Source organism: Rhinoraja longicauda, chromosome 2, assembly GCF_053455715.1.
Source record: "Rhinoraja longicauda isolate Sanriku21f chromosome 2, sRhiLon1.1, whole genome shotgun sequence".
NCBI lineage: Eukaryota > Metazoa > Chordata > Chondrichthyes > Rajiformes > Arhynchobatidae > Rhinoraja > Rhinoraja longicauda.
The window spans coordinates 58246170-58264327 of NC_135954.1; the positions used below are offsets into that span (position 1 = coordinate 58246170).

Below are 18158 nucleotides of genomic sequence, written 5' to 3' on the forward strand. Positions count from 1 at the left end.
TATTGACCATTTACACGCAGAATACCACAAAATGGATACAGAGGTGCCAATTGCTGAAATAAAAGGAAGTACTGGCATAATTAATTTCATGCCAGTGAACATTTTGTTGATTCGTAGCCATGTCCGAAAATGTTAGTGTAAGAAATCAAGTCTCATTTATTATTAATGTGTCTCTTCAGCAGCTTTGGCTTCGAGTGAGCGTAGTATTGGAGAGGAGAATATTTAGAAACATAGAAAATAGGTGCAGGAGTAGGCCATTCGGCCCTTCGAGCCTGCACCGCCATTCAATATGATCATGGCTGATCATCCAACTGAGTATCCCGTACCTGCCTTCTCTCCATACCCCCTGATCCCTTTAGCCACAAGGGCCACATCTAACTCCCTCTTAAATATAGCCAATGAACTGACCTCAACTACCTTCTGTGGCAGAGAATTCCACAGATTCACCACTCTCTGTGTGAAAAAAAACGTCATCTCGGTCCTAAAAGACTTCACCCTTATCCTTAAACTGTGACCCCTTGTTCTGGACTTCCCCAACATCGGGAACAATCTTCCTGCATCTAGCCTGTCCAACCCCTTAAGAATTTTGTAAGTTTCTATAAGATCCCTCCTCAATCTTCTAAATTCCAGCGAGTACAAGCCGAGTCTATCCAGTCTTTCTTCATATGAAAGTCCTGCCATCCCAGGAATCAATCTGGTGAACCTTCTCTGTACTCCCTCTATGGCAAGAATGTCTTTCCTCAGATTAGGAGACCAAAACTGTACGCAATACTCCAGGTGTGGTCTCACCAATGCCCTGTACAACTGCAGCAGAACCTCCCTGCTCCTATGCTCAAATCCCCTCGCTATGAATGCCAACATACCATTCGCTTTCTTCACTGCCTGCTGCACCTGCATGCCTACTTTCAATGACTGGTGTACCACGACACCCAGGTCTCGTTGCATCTCCCCTTCTCCTAATCGGCCACCATTCAGATAATAGTCTGCTTTCCTGTTCTTGCAACCAAAGTGGAAAACCTCACATTTATCCACATAATGCTGCATCTGCCATGCATTTGCCCACTCACCTAACCTATCCAAGTCACTTTGCAGCCTCCTAGCATCCTCCTCACAGCTAACACTGCCCCCCTAGCTTCGTGTCATCCGCAAACTTGGAGATGTTGCATTCAATTCCCTCATTCAAATCATTAATATATATTGTAAATAGCTGGGGTCCCAGCACTGAGCCTTGCGGTACCCCACTAGTCACTGCCTGCCATTCTGAAAAGGACCCGTTTATTCCTACTCTTTGCTTCCTGTCTGCCAGCCAGTTCTCTATCCACATCAATACTGAATGTGGATTTGCCAATGTTGCTTTGGGAGAAGAGAAGATTTCTACCCTCCAGTGGACAGAAGCTCTGCTTCAGTCCATGCTAAGTGCCCTCAATTATTATCATTAGAGTGGAATAATAAACAATACAAGCTATAATAGAAATAAAAATTGTGATTATCATGGCACAAAATAAATGCCTGTGCTGTTACTCGTGTTTCTTCATAGTAATAAAATCTAGTGTTTAAAATAGGGCCCACATTTCTTTACATTTACCAAAGTGGCTTTTGCAAAAAGGTTAGCCACTTATTTCACTCCTTCTGCAGAAAAGGCAGAGGAAACACGAAGACAAGAAAAACAGCAGAGAGCCCACAACATTTGAAACAATCCACTCTCTGCTCTATCAGCCACCACTTGCCCCTCCGAAGGCTGAGTTTCATTTAGTTTGGAGATACAGTACGGAAATAGGCCCTTTGGCCCCCGATTCTGCGCCGACCAGTGATCCTCGCACACTAACACTATCCTACACACTAGGGACAATTTACAATTTTACCAAAGCCAATTAGCCTACAGGCCTGTACGTGTTTGTAGTGTGGGAGGAAACTGGAGCATTGAGAGAAGTTTTTCCCATAGTAAGTTTCTTCACAGGAAGAACGTACAAACTCCGTACAGACAGCACCCATAATCAGGATTGAACCCGGGTCTCTGCGCTGTAAGGCAGCAACTAAGTCCCGCTCAATTCCAAGGTAAGAATAAGCCATGCCCAAGTTGGTTACTGTGTTTTCCTACGTTACCGCAGGGGGTAAGTTGAAAAATCCTTCATGGACTGTAAGGAGCATTGTTGCAATGCTTTTTCCTCTAGTACATACACATGTTCTCTGTCTCTTTCACTTTCTTTGGCTGTACACTCCTGGGGATAACTTTCCTTTCAAATGAAGTCAGTGTGGAGGAAAACAGTACAAGTGCACAACAGGCGATCAATCCACTTCCACTCATTTTCTGTTAGTGTTTGGACACCTCATTCAAAAAAAATCTTAAGCTACTGCGGAATCAATTTCAACTGAAATGATGATTGTTTTTATCTAGATTAAATCTAAAGTGAAGAGGAGGAGAGGATTTTTCATTGAAAATATGTATTTATGTTTTTCTATAAGCAACAGTTATTGCTTCTTTGTCTTTTGTCTTGCTCTAATGTAAAGCTTAAGCAGTGTGTCGAAAATTGTAGAGAAGTGAGGATTTTCCAGAAAAAAAACATTCAAAAGAATAGTTCATGGTGCATTTTTGATTCATTTGAAAGAAAAGGTAGAACAGATAAAGCAATTGCCCAGTGACAATAAGAAAATAGTTTGGTTGAAATTTAAATTAATTTTCACAATTTTTCACGCAATCATAATAATTGTGAGGTTAGTGTTATTTTATGTATCTCGAGGTGTCCTTATAATAAAAACAAATGTGCAGGTGCTGGAACAAAATATGCATGTTTTTACAAAATATGAAATTTGTATTGTATTTGCTAAGTCATTGACTATATTAATTTTCTTAGAAATTTCATGTGAAGCAGAATGACGTCAAAGTAATGTCTTGTTTTTGTGGGGAGATGCATTTGATTCGTTCACTTTTTTAGTTTAGTATTTAGTTTAGAGATACAGCACGGAAACAGGCCCTTCGACCCACCATCCGTACCAAGCAGCGATCCCCGCACATTAACACTATCCTTAGTTCCAATCACTTAGTTATGTGTCTATTATTTTATTACACAATTATAATAGTGTTGCAGTATTTGGATTAAGAGCAAAAAAAAAAGAATTTTTGTACCAGTTCAAAAGAAAGCTATCATGCTATGGAGAAAATGATCAATTAATGCTGAGATGGCTCTTCTTTGAGCATCCATATCTGGTGTATCAGGAGGTGGTTTTTATTTTCTGCCTCCAAGCTCTGAACGCTTTGACCGAGGTACGAACCTTCGTACGGAAATCAAACCGTATCCATCTGTGGATCAGTCAGATGGAAATGGAACCATTCTGAGGAAAGATTGAGCTATCAATATGCATTCTGGGCAAATGAAAGGCAAACGGGACATGCATAAGCTCTGACCTGAGATGCAGAGACGGACGTGAATCATCACAACAAGCGTGGGAACAAGGGGTTCAGAGTCAAATTGAATTGAGAGCAATTGCTGGAGCATGTTATAACATTGATAAAGAGCCTCTCTACTAGTGGAGCAGATCATAGATTGAAAAGCCTTGATAAGTTTGCTGTTGTCATTACGCATGAGCTCCCACTGTTCAATGTGTTTGATTTCTCTTCATGAAGCTCGATAGCTCATTTAGAATCTGAGAGCAGAATCTGCACCCAGACTAATTTACTTTCTCAAAGAAGTCAATCAGAAGCAAAGCTAGCTATCATTTCCCTATTGCCCGCTTTGCTCTTTGCTAAAGATCTGTCACTTTCCTAAGTGAGAATTCAAATTTTGTGGTAGCATGCTATAATTCCACAGAGCCTCATTGACAGCTCCATCATTTGCTGTTGTTAAGCATCCACTGGGTTTGGTGAGAGGACCGTGCTAACATTATGCAATATTGTCTACGTCTCTCAATAGAGGCAGGAATGTTAACCCTGAAGATGCAGGGTGGTACTCAGGTTCACATAACATCTGACCTGTTCTTAATCTAAGCGAAAAGGTCTACTTTTGCTGTCATAGCTCCAACCCAGCAGAGTTTGGTCAAGAGAAATTGGTTCACAACTTTGGAAAACAAAGTTATGATTAGTGAACAGCATGAAGCATTCGCGGAAGCAATGTTTACTGACCAGACTCATGCCTTGCAATGCCTCCTTGTGGCTGAGTTAAATATTTGTGGCAGTGCAGGGCTGAGCACTGTGCGGAGGTCACTGTTGCAAGTGTCCGTGAAGCATTAGTAAGTCAGGGACGGTGGGTAGGTTGCAAGTGTCAGGAGCCAAAGCCCTGTCCATGGGCCACTCTGAGTCCTTTCAGATATCTCTGATGGTCAGCTATGTCTGGCAAAGCATGTTAAAGAAATGAATTGCGATGAAAATAATTAAAAACATAAAAGACTTAAAAATGATCATTCAATTTAAAAACAAATGAATCTATTATTAATTAATAATAAAAACTCATTGATGAAGGAAACATTTTTAAAAAAGGGCAAAATACTGCAGATGCTGGATATCTGAAGTAATGCCGGAAATGTTCTGCTGTTCAGGTGGCATCTGGGGAGAGAAAAACAGAGTCAACACTTCAGGTCAATGAACCTTCATCAGAAATGGGAATGTGTGAAAACAAGCATGGAACTCTCCAAACATTGTACTTAATGGAGCTTGGTGAGAGTAGAACAACACAAGGAGCTGCCGGAAATGGTTCTGCATGTTAAAAGTAACTCCTTCCCTCAGATTCGAAATTGCAGGGAGAATTAGCCCCCCCCCCCCCACCCACCACCCTCTCCACTCACCAGTCGATTAAAAGGTTGCAACTCTGGAAATAGACAGATTAAAGAAAGAAAAAAAAATCTTCTATGATCTGATGTGCTAAATGTATGCTTGAGGCACCCATTTAACTCTGTTTCCATTGACTTTGGTGAGGCCAGATGTGCACAATGTGTTCCATGGGGAGCCACCACATATTTAGCGCCATTGAACTAAATCGCAGTCTCCACATCCACTTTCCCGAAATCTTTCCCGTGCCACTGTGCTTCAAAAGCAAAGCTAAAACGATTCTATAATCTCTAGCATTGACCATGCTGCCTACTAAATTATGTACATTTTCAAAAACACTCAACAAAGTAAGCATTTGGAAATAAATAAAGAGTTTAGATTAATGTCAATGAAATGTTTTGAAATAAGATTACTGAACTGCATTATGATGTGTTTTGGTTTCTTACAGGTGCATCTGTAATTCAAGTTATAGCTACAGATGCTGATGATCCTACCTATGGATATAGTGCCAGGGTTGTGTACAGTATCTTACAAGGCCAGCCCTACTTTTCAGTCGAGTCAGACACAGGTCAGAGACTTTTCTTCATAAATTTGTTTCTTGAATTAACTTCTAAATAATTTAACTGAGGTTACAAAACACATTGGTCTAAATACTTTGTTTCTATACAGGTAATGGGAGAGTGTGCATTGGTTATTATGCTAGAAAATCTTACAAACCCAGTGCATTCTAATGATAACCTGGGCATCTAATATAGTTTAAAGAATATTATTTTGGGTGCCTTAATGTCAATTCAGATCTGTGCAAAGTATTACCCTGTAAAAAAAAAAAAGAGAGAGAGAGAGAGAGAGAGCACAACCATTTTGCAGATAGTGAAGATGGTTGTGAACGATTGCAGCAGGATTTGGATCATTTGGCCAGGTGGGCGGAGGAATGGTCGATGGAATTTAAGACAGAGAAGTGTGAGGAGTTGCATTTTGGGACGTCGAACAAGGGCAGGACCTAGACAGTAAATGGTAGGCCTCTGGGTAGTGTTGTAGAGCAAAGGGATCTAGGAGCACAGGTGCATGTTTCCTTGAAGGTCGAGTCGCAGCTAGATAAGGTGGTCAAAAAGGCTTTTGGCACTTTGGCCTTCATCAGTCAGAGTATTGAGTGTAGGAGTTGGGAGGTCATGTTGCAGTTGTATAAGACATTGGTGAGACCGCATTTAGAATATTGTGTTCAGTTCTGGGCAGCATGTTATAGGAAAGATATTGTCAAGCTTGAAAGGGTTCAGAAATGATTTATGAGGATGTTGCCAGGACTAGAGGGTGCAAGCTATAGGGAGAGGTTGAGTAGGCTGGGTCTCTATTCCATGGAGTGCAGGAGGACGAGGGGAGAACTTATAGAGGTATACAAAATTATGAGAGGAATAGATCGGGTAGATGCACAATCTTTTGTCCAGAGTAGGGGAATCGAGGACCAGAGGATGTAGGTTCAAGGTGAAGGGGAAAAGATTTAATAGGAATTCAAGGGGTAACTTTTTCACTCAAAGGGTGGTGGGTGTATGGAACAAGCTACCAGAGGAGGTAGTTGAGGCTGGGACTATCCCGTCGTTTAAGAAACAATTAGACAGGTACATGGATAGGGCAGGTTTGGAGAGTTAGATATGGACTGTGCACAGGCAGGTAGGACTATTGTGCCTGGGACATTGTTGGCTGGTGTGGGCGTATTGGGCCGAAGGGCCTGTTTCCACACAGTTTCACTCTGACTCTAAGAGGGAGTATTGCAATTGTGATAGAAAAACTGTTTTTTGGAAAAAAGGACTGACTATCTTGATGATGAAAGTATCTGTTGTGAATTTAAGATAGATATATGAGCCCTGTGAATGACAAATGGCTTCTGCACAAATGTCCCTGCCTTCCTAGTGGACCTTTTATTTTGCGTGCCCTACATATTGAAATGTCAGAGCTAACAAGTGGTTGGTGCTCTCTGTGACGAGCATCATCTTTCAACTATTAAGATTGTTACATGCCTGAGGATAAAATATAAGTGAAGCTCTGCAGCACAAATCTGGAATGCCTCTCTTCGCTATTCTAATCTTTCATTAATTCCACAGCTTCAGCTATTCCAATGCTAATGGGATTTTATGCAGAAAATACATTGGATTAGTCTAAAATGGGCAAAGAAATGGTACATTTACAGAACCATAATGTGATTGCTTAAGGTCATTTGCGTTGTATTTAGATGAGCTGCTTTATCAAGTGCAAGTCATGGAGAGATGAGCATTTTCCAGAATGGTGAAATCTGCATTTTCCATATGAGTGCTGATAACATTGTAAGATTTATTAATATTTACCAAAAAAACTTTAAAATATAGAGATGATAATTCAGCAATTTGTCCACATGATTAACTGTGCTTAAGACCAGAGTATCAATCCAATAAACCACATTAGACTGTTAGAATACAAGAAATAAAACCAAAAGCAGGCCATTTGTCCCCTACTTCTTATTCTGATATTTATTAAGGTAGAATCATAGAGTTCTACTGCGTGGAAACAGGCCCTTTGACCCAACATGCTCCCGGTGACCAACATGCCCCATCTACACTAGTCCTGCGTTGGTCCATATCCCTCTAAACCTAGCCCATCCATGTACCTGTCCAAATACTTCTTAAACAATGTGATAGCACCTGCCTCTGCTGCCTCCTTCAGCAGCTCGTTCCGTACACCCACCACCCTTTGTGTAAAAACATTACCCCTCAGGTTCCTATTAAATCTTCCCCCCCTCCCTCCCCATCTTATACCTACAGTATGTCCGCTCGTTCTCGATTACCCTACTCTGGGCAAGAGACTCTGTGTGTTTACCCAATCTATTTCTCTCATGAGTTTGTACACCTCTACAAGATCTCCCCGTATCCTCCTGTGCTCCAAGGAATAAAGCCTTAGCCTGCTCAACCTCTCCCTATAACTCAGGCCCCCAAGTCCTTGCAACTTCCTCGTAAATCTTCTCTGCACCCATTCGAGCTTGACAGCATCTTTCCTCTCACATGGTGACCAAAACGGAACACAATACTCTATATGTGGCCCAGATATTCATTGTAACAACATAAACCACTTTGCAATATACAGCACCTTATGTCAGTACAAACTGCATTGCATAAAATATTTTTCATGCACTATAGCTATCACGACTTATCTTAACAATGACACTTTAATGCAGTGAAACATCCTAATCCAGTTCAAAACAGTATTATCAAAGACTGATGTCAAACCGTGAGAATTTATCAAGAGGGTGACCACAAACTTGGCCTGCGAGAGCAACAATTTTTCACTGTACCTCGCTCGGTACACGTGATAATAAACTAAACTGAACTAATAAGCTTCATAAGGGAGATGAGAAAGCTAGAGAAAGGAAGAGAAACAGGGACGGAATTCCAGAACTTATCCAAACTACCTAAAAGCAGCCCTATAATTGTGCATTGATTTAAACTGATGGTATGCAAGAGGCCAGAATTGAAGCAGCTGTAAGATCTCACCAGTGACTTGTATGGCTGGATTACATAGGTTGGGAGTCACAATATTCTTCTCCAAATGATGTCCAGCCATCTGCATAAATTGATTATATAATTGTCGCCCCAACATAAACTAGTCTAATCTGCCTTCCTCCATGCATCATGATAAGCCATTTCTGGATGGTTGAGCAGAATACTTTACTGACAGCACAGTTATGGTGTAACTCCTTGTTTCAATCATGTAGCAAAGCTGCCAAGTAGATGCACAAAAGGGTACGTACTGAAGGAGAGATCCAATCATAAAATTGAGAACATATTAAAAATGACAGCTGTTCTTACTCAGAATGCCCCATTAGAATTACTAATGTAAGCTGGGATCTGGAAATTTGATGGTAGCTTCATTAAAAATGATGAGAAATATTCTAGACTCTGATAATCGTTATGCTTTTATAAAAACACGTGTATTTGAAAAACTTGTCAGAAAATTTGTATTCTATAAAAGAAGTAAGGGAGGGGAAAGAAGTTAGAAATCATTATGGATGGGAATAAATAATATTCCTATTTGTGTTCCATCAGGTGATCATGTGTCTGTTGCAAACCGACTAAGCAAAATGCTGTATTAAATGCCCCATTGTGAGCTCTTTACACAGAAGGGGCAAAAATCCTTGATTATTCTGGAGATGTTCTTTGCATCTCCAGAATTTCTGAACCCTTTCTATGTGAATTTAACAAGAGAAGGAGCCTTCATGTTCCCCATGAGGCAGACCGACCTGTGTTGAGGTAGCCAGAACAGTGTCCCGTCCCGTTCCCCCCCCCCCCCCCCCCCCCCCAAGGTCCAGTCAAAGTGAATGCAGGGGTCTAATTAATATTAACTGTTCCTGCACAGGGCCAGTTGGATTAAGAGGCTTGCTAACAGGGAAGCAGGTAGGCCTGTGATACCAAGCCACAGACAGGGAGTGAAACAGAGTGATATTACAGGGGTATATAAAATCATGAGAGGAATAGATCGGATAGACACAGAGTGTAGGAAAATAACTGCAGATGCTGGTACAAATCGAAGGTATCACAAAATGCTGGAGTAACTCAGCAGGTCAGGCAGCATCTCTGGAGAGAAGGAATGGGTGACGTTTCGGATCGAAGCGTCACCCATTCTTTCGAACCTAGTCAAACCGCATGTCAAAAACCTCGGCATGATATTTGACTCTGCATTCAAATTTGATAAGCAAGTCAACGCTGTGGTAAAAGCCAGCTTCTTCCAACTTCATACCGTAGCTAAAATCAAACCTTTCCTCCAATTCGACGACACAGAAAAAATCATTCACGCTTTCATTTCCTCCCGCCTAGACTACTGCAACTCCCTATACACTGGGATCAGCCAATCTTCCCTGTCCCGCCTGCAACTGGTCCAAAACGCCGCAGCGAGACTCCTGACGGGTACCCGTAAAAGGGACCACATCAACCCGATTCTGGCCTCTCTCCACTGGCTCCTTGTACGGTACAGAATCAACTTCAAGCTCCTCCTATTCACGTATAAAGCCCTAAATGGACATTCCCCCCCCTACATCAAAAATCTTCTAACCCACCTCTCTAACTCCAGGTCCCTCAGGTCGGCCGACTTGGGGCTACTCACTATCCCGCGGTCTAGGCTTAAGCTCAGGGGTGACCGCGCTTTTGCGGTTGCAGCTCCTAGACTGTGGAACAGCATCCCTCTCCCCATCAGAACTGCCCCCTCCATCGACTCCTTTAAGTCCAGGCTCAAAACCTATTTCTACTCCCTAGCGTTTGAGGCTCATTGAGGAGGCGCTGTGAACTGTTTGCGTGCTACTGTATGTTTCATTTTTTTCCTTAGTACCTAATCAGATGTACAGCACTTTGGTCAACGTGGGTTGTTTTTAAATGTGCTATACAAATAAAATTGACTTGACTTGACTTGACCTGCTGAGTTACTCCAGCATTTTGGGATAGACACAGAGTCTCTTGCCCAGAGTGGGGGAATTGAGAATCAGAGGACACATTCTCAATTGTGAAGTGGGGAGGAATTAATAGGAATCTGAAGGGTACGATTTTCACACAAAGGGTGGAGGGTGTATGGAACAAGCTGCCAGGGAAGATAGTTGAGGCAGGGTCTATCACAACATTTAAGAAACAATTAGGCAGGTACATGGATAGAACAGGGTTAAAGGGATATGGGCCAAATGCAGGCAGATGGGACTAGTGTAGATGGGACATGTTGGCCAGTGTGGGAAAGTTGGGCTGAAGAGCCTGTTTCCACGCTGATTCCATCTCTGACTCTATGAAAGAGTGGAAGGAGGGAGGAGTCGGTGGAAACGTTGAGGGGTTGCAGCAATTGGAGGCAAGTGGTCTGCTTCAAATATATTGTCGGGAGACTGGCAAGTTTATGAGAGGAGGATTTGGAGGGTTGAAGGTTGGGAAGATGGTTGGTTGTCCTAATGCACAGAATAGTTGAGGCAGCTAAATGGAAAGTGGGTGGAAAGGATGCTAACCTGTATCCAGAACTGTGACTGATTGCTTGATAGAAAACCTGGCTTTCCACTGATTAATTCTAAATCTCCTGGCCCCATTACAATGATTAAATCACCACTTCACCTTTTGTCAGTTGGTTGCTTGGCTGGCTCACTCTTTCAACCATGCTGAGAGCTTAGAAGCAAGATGGGACCAAATTTTAGATCAATATATTTGCCTCCAACTGAAACCCCATTTGTTTTACAGGGAAAATGGTCAAAATTGCTTCCAAATTATTTGCCCAACAAGCAATTCCAATCACATTCCCCGATTCAGCAGTTTAATATCCTGCTCTTTTTCACAAAGAAAGGCTGTTGTTAAACAAGCCGCAGGTGGACTTTTAGACACAGTAAACACAAATTGGGCTCAAAGTCTTTCACCATTCTATTTCAGTAAATGCTACAATCATGCACATTAAAGAGTCACCTTGTTTACTTTAGCAGTGTGGATATTTTTTTGGTATATTTATTTATTAGATTTTTTATTTCATGCTGTTTGAAAAACACGTGCCTCATTTTAAAGATCTGGAGGTGCTGATGTCAGAGTTACAAGAGGGGTTGGGGTTGGTGGAGGCCAAGTCAGTGGATGTTTTTAGACAATAGACAATAGACAATAGACAATAGGTGCAGGAGTAGGCCATTCAGCCCTTCTAGCCAGCACCGCCATTCAATGCGATCATGGCTGATCACTCTCAATCAGTACCCCGTTCCTGCCTTCTCCCCATACCCCCTCACTCCGCTATCCTTAAGAGCTCTATCCAGCTCTCTCTTGAAAGCATCCAACGAACTGGCCTCCACTGCCTTCTGAGGCAGAGAATTCCACACCTTCACCACTCTCTGACTGAAAATGTTCTTCCTCATCTCCGTTCAAAATGGCCTACCCCTTATTCTTAAACTGTGGCCCCTTGTTCTGGACTCCCCCAACATTGGGAACATGTTTCCTGCCTCTAATGTGTCCAATCCCCTAATTATCTTATATGTTTCAATAAGATTCCCCCTCATCCTTCTAAATTCCAGTGTATACAAGCCTAATTGCTCCAGCCTTTCAACATACGACAGTCCCGCCATTCTGGGAATCAACCTAGTGAACCTACGCTGCACGCCCTCAATAGCTAGAATATCCTTCCTCAAATTTGGAGACCAAAACTGCACACAGTACTCCAGGTGCGGTCTCACCGAGGCCCGGTACAACTGTAGAAGGACCTGTTTGCTCCTATACTCAACTCCTCTTGTTACGAAGGCCAACATTCCATTGGCTTTCTTCACTGCCTGCTGTACCTGCATGCTTCCTTTCAGTGACTGATGCACTAGGACACCCAGATCTCGTTGAACATCCCCTCTTCCTAACTTGACACCATTCAGATAATAATCTGCCTTTCTATTCTTACTTCCAAAGTGAATATTCACACTTATCTACATTAAACTGCATCTGCCATGTATCCGCCCACTCACACAACCTGTCCAAGTCACCCTGCAGCCTTATTGCATCTTCCTCACAATTCACACTACCCCCCAGCTGAGTATCATCTGCAAATTTGCTAATGGTACTTTTAATCCCTTCATCTAAGTCATTAATGTATATCATAAATAGCTGAGGTCCCAGCACCGAACCTTGCGGTACCCCACTGGTCACTGCCTGCCATTCCGAAAGGGACCCATTTATCCTCACTCTTTGCTTTCTGTCTGTCAACCAATTTTCTATCCATGTCAATTACCCCCAATACCATGTGCTCTAATTTTGCCCACTAATCTCCTATGTGGGACCTTGTCGAAGGCTTTCTGAAAGTCGAGGTACACCACATCCACCGACTCTCCCCTGTCAATTTTCCTAGTTACATCCTCAAAAAATTCCAGTAGATTTGTCAAGCATGATTTCCCCTTCGTAAATCCATGCTGACTTGGAATGATCTTGTTACTGCTATCCAAATGCTCAGCAATTTCGTCTTTTATAATTGACTCCAGCATCTTCCCCACCACTGATGTCAGACTAACTGGTCTATAATTACCCGTTTTCTCTCTCCCTCCTTTCTTAAAAAGTGGGATAACATTTGCTATCCTCCAATCCACAGGAACTGATCCTGAATCTATAGAACATTGAAAAATGATCTCCAATGCTTCCACTATTTCTAGAGCCACCTCCTTAAGTACCCTGGGATGCAGACCATCAGGCCCTGGGGATTTATCAGCCTTCAGTCCCGTCAGTCTACCCAAAACCATTTCCTGCCTAATGTGGATTTCCTTCAATTCCTCCATCACCCTAGGTTCTCCGGCCCCTAGAACATTTGGGAGATTGTGTGTATCCTCCTCAGTAAACACAGATCCAAAGTAACGGTTTAACTCGTCTGCCATTTCTTTGTTCCCCATAATAAATTCCCCTGCTTCTGTCTTCAAGGGACCCACATTTGCCTTGACTATTTTTTTCCTCTTCACGTACCTAAAAAAACTTTTGCTATCCTCCTTTATATTATTGGCTAGTTTACCCTCGTACCTCATCTTTTCTCCCCGTATTGCCTTTTTAGTTAACTTTTGTTGCTCTTTAAAAGAGTCCCAATCCTCTGTCTTCCCACTCTTCTTTGCTATGTTATACTTCCTCTCCTTAATTTTTATGCTGTCCTTGACTTCCCTCGTCAGCCACAGGTGTCTCTTACTCCCCTTAGAGTCTTTCCGCCTCTTTGGGATAAATTGATCCTGCAACCTCTGCATTATTCCCAGGAATACCTGCCATTGCTGTTCTACCGTCTTCCCTGCTAGGGCCTCCTTCCAGTCAATTTTGGCCAGCTCCTGCCTCATGCCTCTGTAATCCCCTTTGCTATACTGTAATACCGACACTTCCGATTTTCCCTTCTGCCTTTCCATTTGCAGAGTAAAACTTATCATGTTGTGATCACTGCCTCCTAATGGCTCTTTTACCTCTAGTCCCCTTATCAGATCAGGATCATTACACAACACTAAATCCAGAATTGCCTTCTCCCTGGTAGGCTCCAATACAAGCTGTTCTAAGAATCCATCTCGAAGGCACTCTACAAACTCTCTTTCCTGGGGTCCATTTCCAACCTGATTTTTAAGGTGAAGATTGATACATTCTTGATTAGTATGGGTGTTAGAGGGCATGAGGAGAAGGCAGGAGAATGGGATTGAGAGGGAAAGATAGATTAACCATGATTGAATGGTGGAGTATACTTGATGGACTGTATTGCCTAATTCTGCTCTGATAACCTATGAACTTATGAACTAATAAAGCTTCCCAGAAGCAATGCATGCCCTCTGCAATGCAACTTCTCTTTTTCAGATTATTATAGGGTGGATCTAGATTTAAATTCAAGTGATTTCTCACCATAGTAGTGGAGGAGGTTGCAACAGTGGAGGATGAGGACTGAATCACTGAGACACACTCAGGCGCAAAAAGTCCACAGTCACCATCAATTTGCAAAAACAAATTGTGCTGATCACCCTTGTAATTCATTTCATTACCGCTGCAGATAATGTGCCTATGCAACATCCATGCAGTCCTTCAAAACGATAGATTGGTGTAAAAAAACTGGCAGCAACCATCTGAAGCCAGGGTCAACAGTAAGATAGCAAGCTCAGCCTGTTGCTGCAAGCAAAAATTTAGAAAACTGAGTAGACACTTCTGATCTGAAATTAGCTGGGAGGCAGGAGCTAAAGACCAGAAGGTCAGCATGGGAAAAGGGTTAATTTGCTGTATGAAGAAGTCAGAAGGGCATGTAAGAATCTTCAATTAACCTAATCAAAACCAAAACATCCAATGGTTTCAAATTGGAATCGGTAGAAATGGGACATGATTACCACTTACTTAATTTGATCCTAGATTCATCCAAGATCCAACAAAAGAAAATCAAAGCTATCACAGAGGACAACATTTGCTGAAGATGGCGTTTCACTTGATTTAGCAATCAGACCGGGCTGACGCTCAAAAACAAGCATAAAAGAGATACTTTGTGTAATGAGCAAACCATACAATTTAGAAATTGTATGGTTTGCTCATTACACAAAGTATCTCCAGTGAAAATAAAAACAAGAAGTGAAAATCATGCCACACACATATAATCAATGTTGTTTAGTTTAGTTTAGAGATACAGTGTGGAAACAAGCCCTTTGGCCCACCGAGTTTTGCATCAAAGCGATCCCCACACATTAACACTATCCTACACTATCCTTTTTTTACATTTATACCAAGCCAATTAACCTACAAACCTGTACGTCTTGGAGTGTGGGAGGAAACCGAAGATTTCAGAGATAACCCATGCGATCACGGGGAGAATGAACAAACTCCGTAAAGACTGCACCCGTAGTCAGGATCGTAGTCAGGGTAGCTGTAAGCGTTGTAAGACAACAACTCTACCGTTGCGCCACCGTGCACCCTTTAGTATCAAGCAGAGTAATACTAGCCTGAAAAATAGAAGATGAGAAATAAAGGCAGGATTAGGCCTTCTGTCTGCTCCAGCTACTTCTGCCATTCATTAAGATCATTGTTAATCTGTAATAGGCCACAGTTCCACTATCCCAGTCCCATAACCCTTCATCCTTCCTCCCATGGAACAAACATCTGTTCATATCATCCTTAAATATATACAGAGATTTAGTATCCATAGTTCTCTGGGGTGGACATTTTAAAACATTAATTACCTTATGACAGTAGGAATTCCTTCTCATCTCTGTATTAAATAGATGACCACTTACTCTGACCGTATCCACAAGCTCCAAATTCCCCACAAGGGGGAACATCCTTGTCACATTATCACAGAATCTTATGCTTCATTTAGATCATATCTCCATCTTCTAACTTCCAATGAATATGACCATGATCCTCAATTTTACCTCAAGACACCTATAACCCCAAAATCAACCTGGTGAATATTCTCTGAACTGCCATAAATACAGTGGTGAAAACTCTGCATTCCTCTGTTTGTGGTCTCGCCAGTGGCCTGTTCTCTACCTTTTTATCTCCATCCCCTTTACAGTAAAAACGGACTTTTTGTCATTTTAATTACTTGCTTCACCTAGACACTAACTTCCTGTAATTCTTGTATGAAGACTGGCAGATCTCTCTTCGCTTCAGCTTTCTGTAGTTTGTGAGCAGCATAACACATAAACGTCCAACTGGAATACCGGAGACAAAAGGCTTGTGACCATTTTGGAAACAACAACAAGCTACAGGAGCAGGTTCCATTTGAGAATCTTAGGGAAGCCTGTTTATGATGGAACGATCTGGCGTTCCTGCAACAGCCTAGTGATTACATTATAATACAATACATATAAGTGTTACCAATAACTGATTCATGGTTTCACACTGTGAATGAACAAAAACTTCGTGACAAACTAGGCTAGTGCCAGCCAGCAAGTTCCACTGCTAAACTACTAGCATTTTTTCTGAATTGAGATATTTTCGAGAAGTTGATTGCACGAGGAATGAAAAATTTGAAGATTGATTTTCAGTAAATTAATTTTCACAGCTACAGGGTTACTACCAAATAAGCCAACCATCCCTTTTGCTCCACTGATACTGTTTGACCCGTTGAGTTCCTCCAGCAGTTTGCTTTGTGCTCCAGATTCCAGCATCTGCTGCCTTGTCTCTGTCTTGATTTTCACTGCACACTTATCATATTCGAAGAGAAAGGGGTATAGAAGAGTTGCCTCTCCACTTTATTTTTCTCTTCTCTTGAAGACGCTGGCTATTGCTTCTCTTAAGGGTGCCAGCTACTCTCTGACATCACATCCAAACAATCAAAATCCATGTTTTACAGTAGACAATGGGGGGTAAAGAATCGTCGGCTTCATGGCACTGGCAGTGTCATCAAGTGGGAAGTTAACTGGAAAAAATCGAGAAGTCTTTGCCAATATTTTCATGGGTGTGAATGCCGGGAAAATTTCCAGGCAAAGGGCTGATCATTTTCCGAAAGCAAACTGCAGCAGATCATGGAAGTCTCAAATAAGTGCACAACGGAAAAACAGAATGAAGTGAACAGAAATACTCAGTAGGACAGGCAGCATGTTTTGCAGAAAGAAATATTAATGTTTCTGCGTTTTCACCAGAGTAATTCATGATGTTGCTCTCTACAGAAGGAGAACAGTCCGTGCTGGCCTTGCCACTAGTGCCTACACTATTAATTACAGATTAAAAATAAACGTGCAATAGGTTATTTAGCTGGTTTTTTTGCCACTTCTTGGCCAAGGAATGTTGAAATCAACCACAATATCCTGAACAGGATCATACAAAGAGGCCGTTATTCCCAAAGATACTAGAGGAGCAAGATGAACCACTCCATTGAAATCGCCTATACTGAAGTGTAGTACGCAAAGGAGCATAATGCCCGCCATATCAGTAGGCAAAACCCACCGTTCGCTATGCCTCTCGCAGTGTAATCAGTGTTTTGGGGGAACAGTATGTGTGATGATACCATAAAAATGCAGAATATAATCTCATCTATCAATTCACAGATATTTGTTATTTTTCTTTGTAAATGTTTCTGCAAGTTTCTGCCCACTAAAATGGTGCCATGACATACTATGGTTTTTAGGGTCGTGTGGTCTATCCTGCTCCTCTAGTATCTTTGGGTATTACCAAGCCTGACATCCATCCCTCAATATGGTTTGGTTTCATACAAGTTTGATTTCAGGGATAGATCAGTGGAGTATTTAAAGTGAAAGTAGATAGATTTTTGTACAGTCAAGGAGAATGAGGCCTGGGACAGATCCGCCATGATTATTGAAGGGCAGAGCAGATTTGAGGGTTCAAGGGCCCTCCTCCTGCTTCTATTTTTGTAAGTTATTATACTATCATGCACATTTACAACTAAAGCTCTAACAATTAGTTTCTCCCAAGTTTTTTTTTCACACAAGAAGTAATTAAGAATGTTTAGCAGTTTCAAAGACAAAGTGAGATGCTGGCAGACTTCAATGATTGACCGAGCCAGAATATGGTCCATGCATGCTTCTTTATTAATATCCTGATGCTCTGCCTGATTTGTTTTTGTCTCTGTGGACTTATCTAGGTATTATTCGAACAGCTTTACCAAACATGGACAGAGAAGCAAAAGAACAGTATCAAGTGATCATCCAGGGAAAGGACATGGGAGGACAGATGGGAGGATTATCAGGGACAACATCTGTGAACATCACACTAACTGATGTCAACGACAATCCTCCGAGATTTCCACAAAGTAAGCAACATTTACTGATATGTGTATGCGTGTATATGTAATATATATATATATATATATATATATTCATATATACATATGCACATAACATTTATGAATTAAAGCATGAACTGATTTAGTGTTTGTTCATGAGTTCAAAAATCTGAAATAAAATAATAAAATAGCATTTTCTGCATTGGTAGCTTGTTTTGCTAACTTTAGCTAA

General features: G+C 41.7%; 1 protein-coding gene across 6 annotated transcripts in view; it reads left to right on the forward strand.

Moving 5' to 3' along the window:
- Positions 1–18158, forward strand: part of LOC144604751 (cadherin-6-like) — a 171488-nt gene that overhangs the window by 82513 nt on the left and 70817 nt on the right. For all 6 annotated transcript variants that reach the window (XM_078419385.1, XM_078419428.1, XM_078419418.1 and 3 more), the window contains 2 exons: positions 5208–5327; positions 17786–17953. In XM_078419385.1, coding sequence (XP_078275511.1) covers positions 5208–5327; positions 17786–17953 — 288 coding nt within the window. The remainder of the gene's footprint in view (positions 1–5207; positions 5328–17785; positions 17954–18158) is intronic.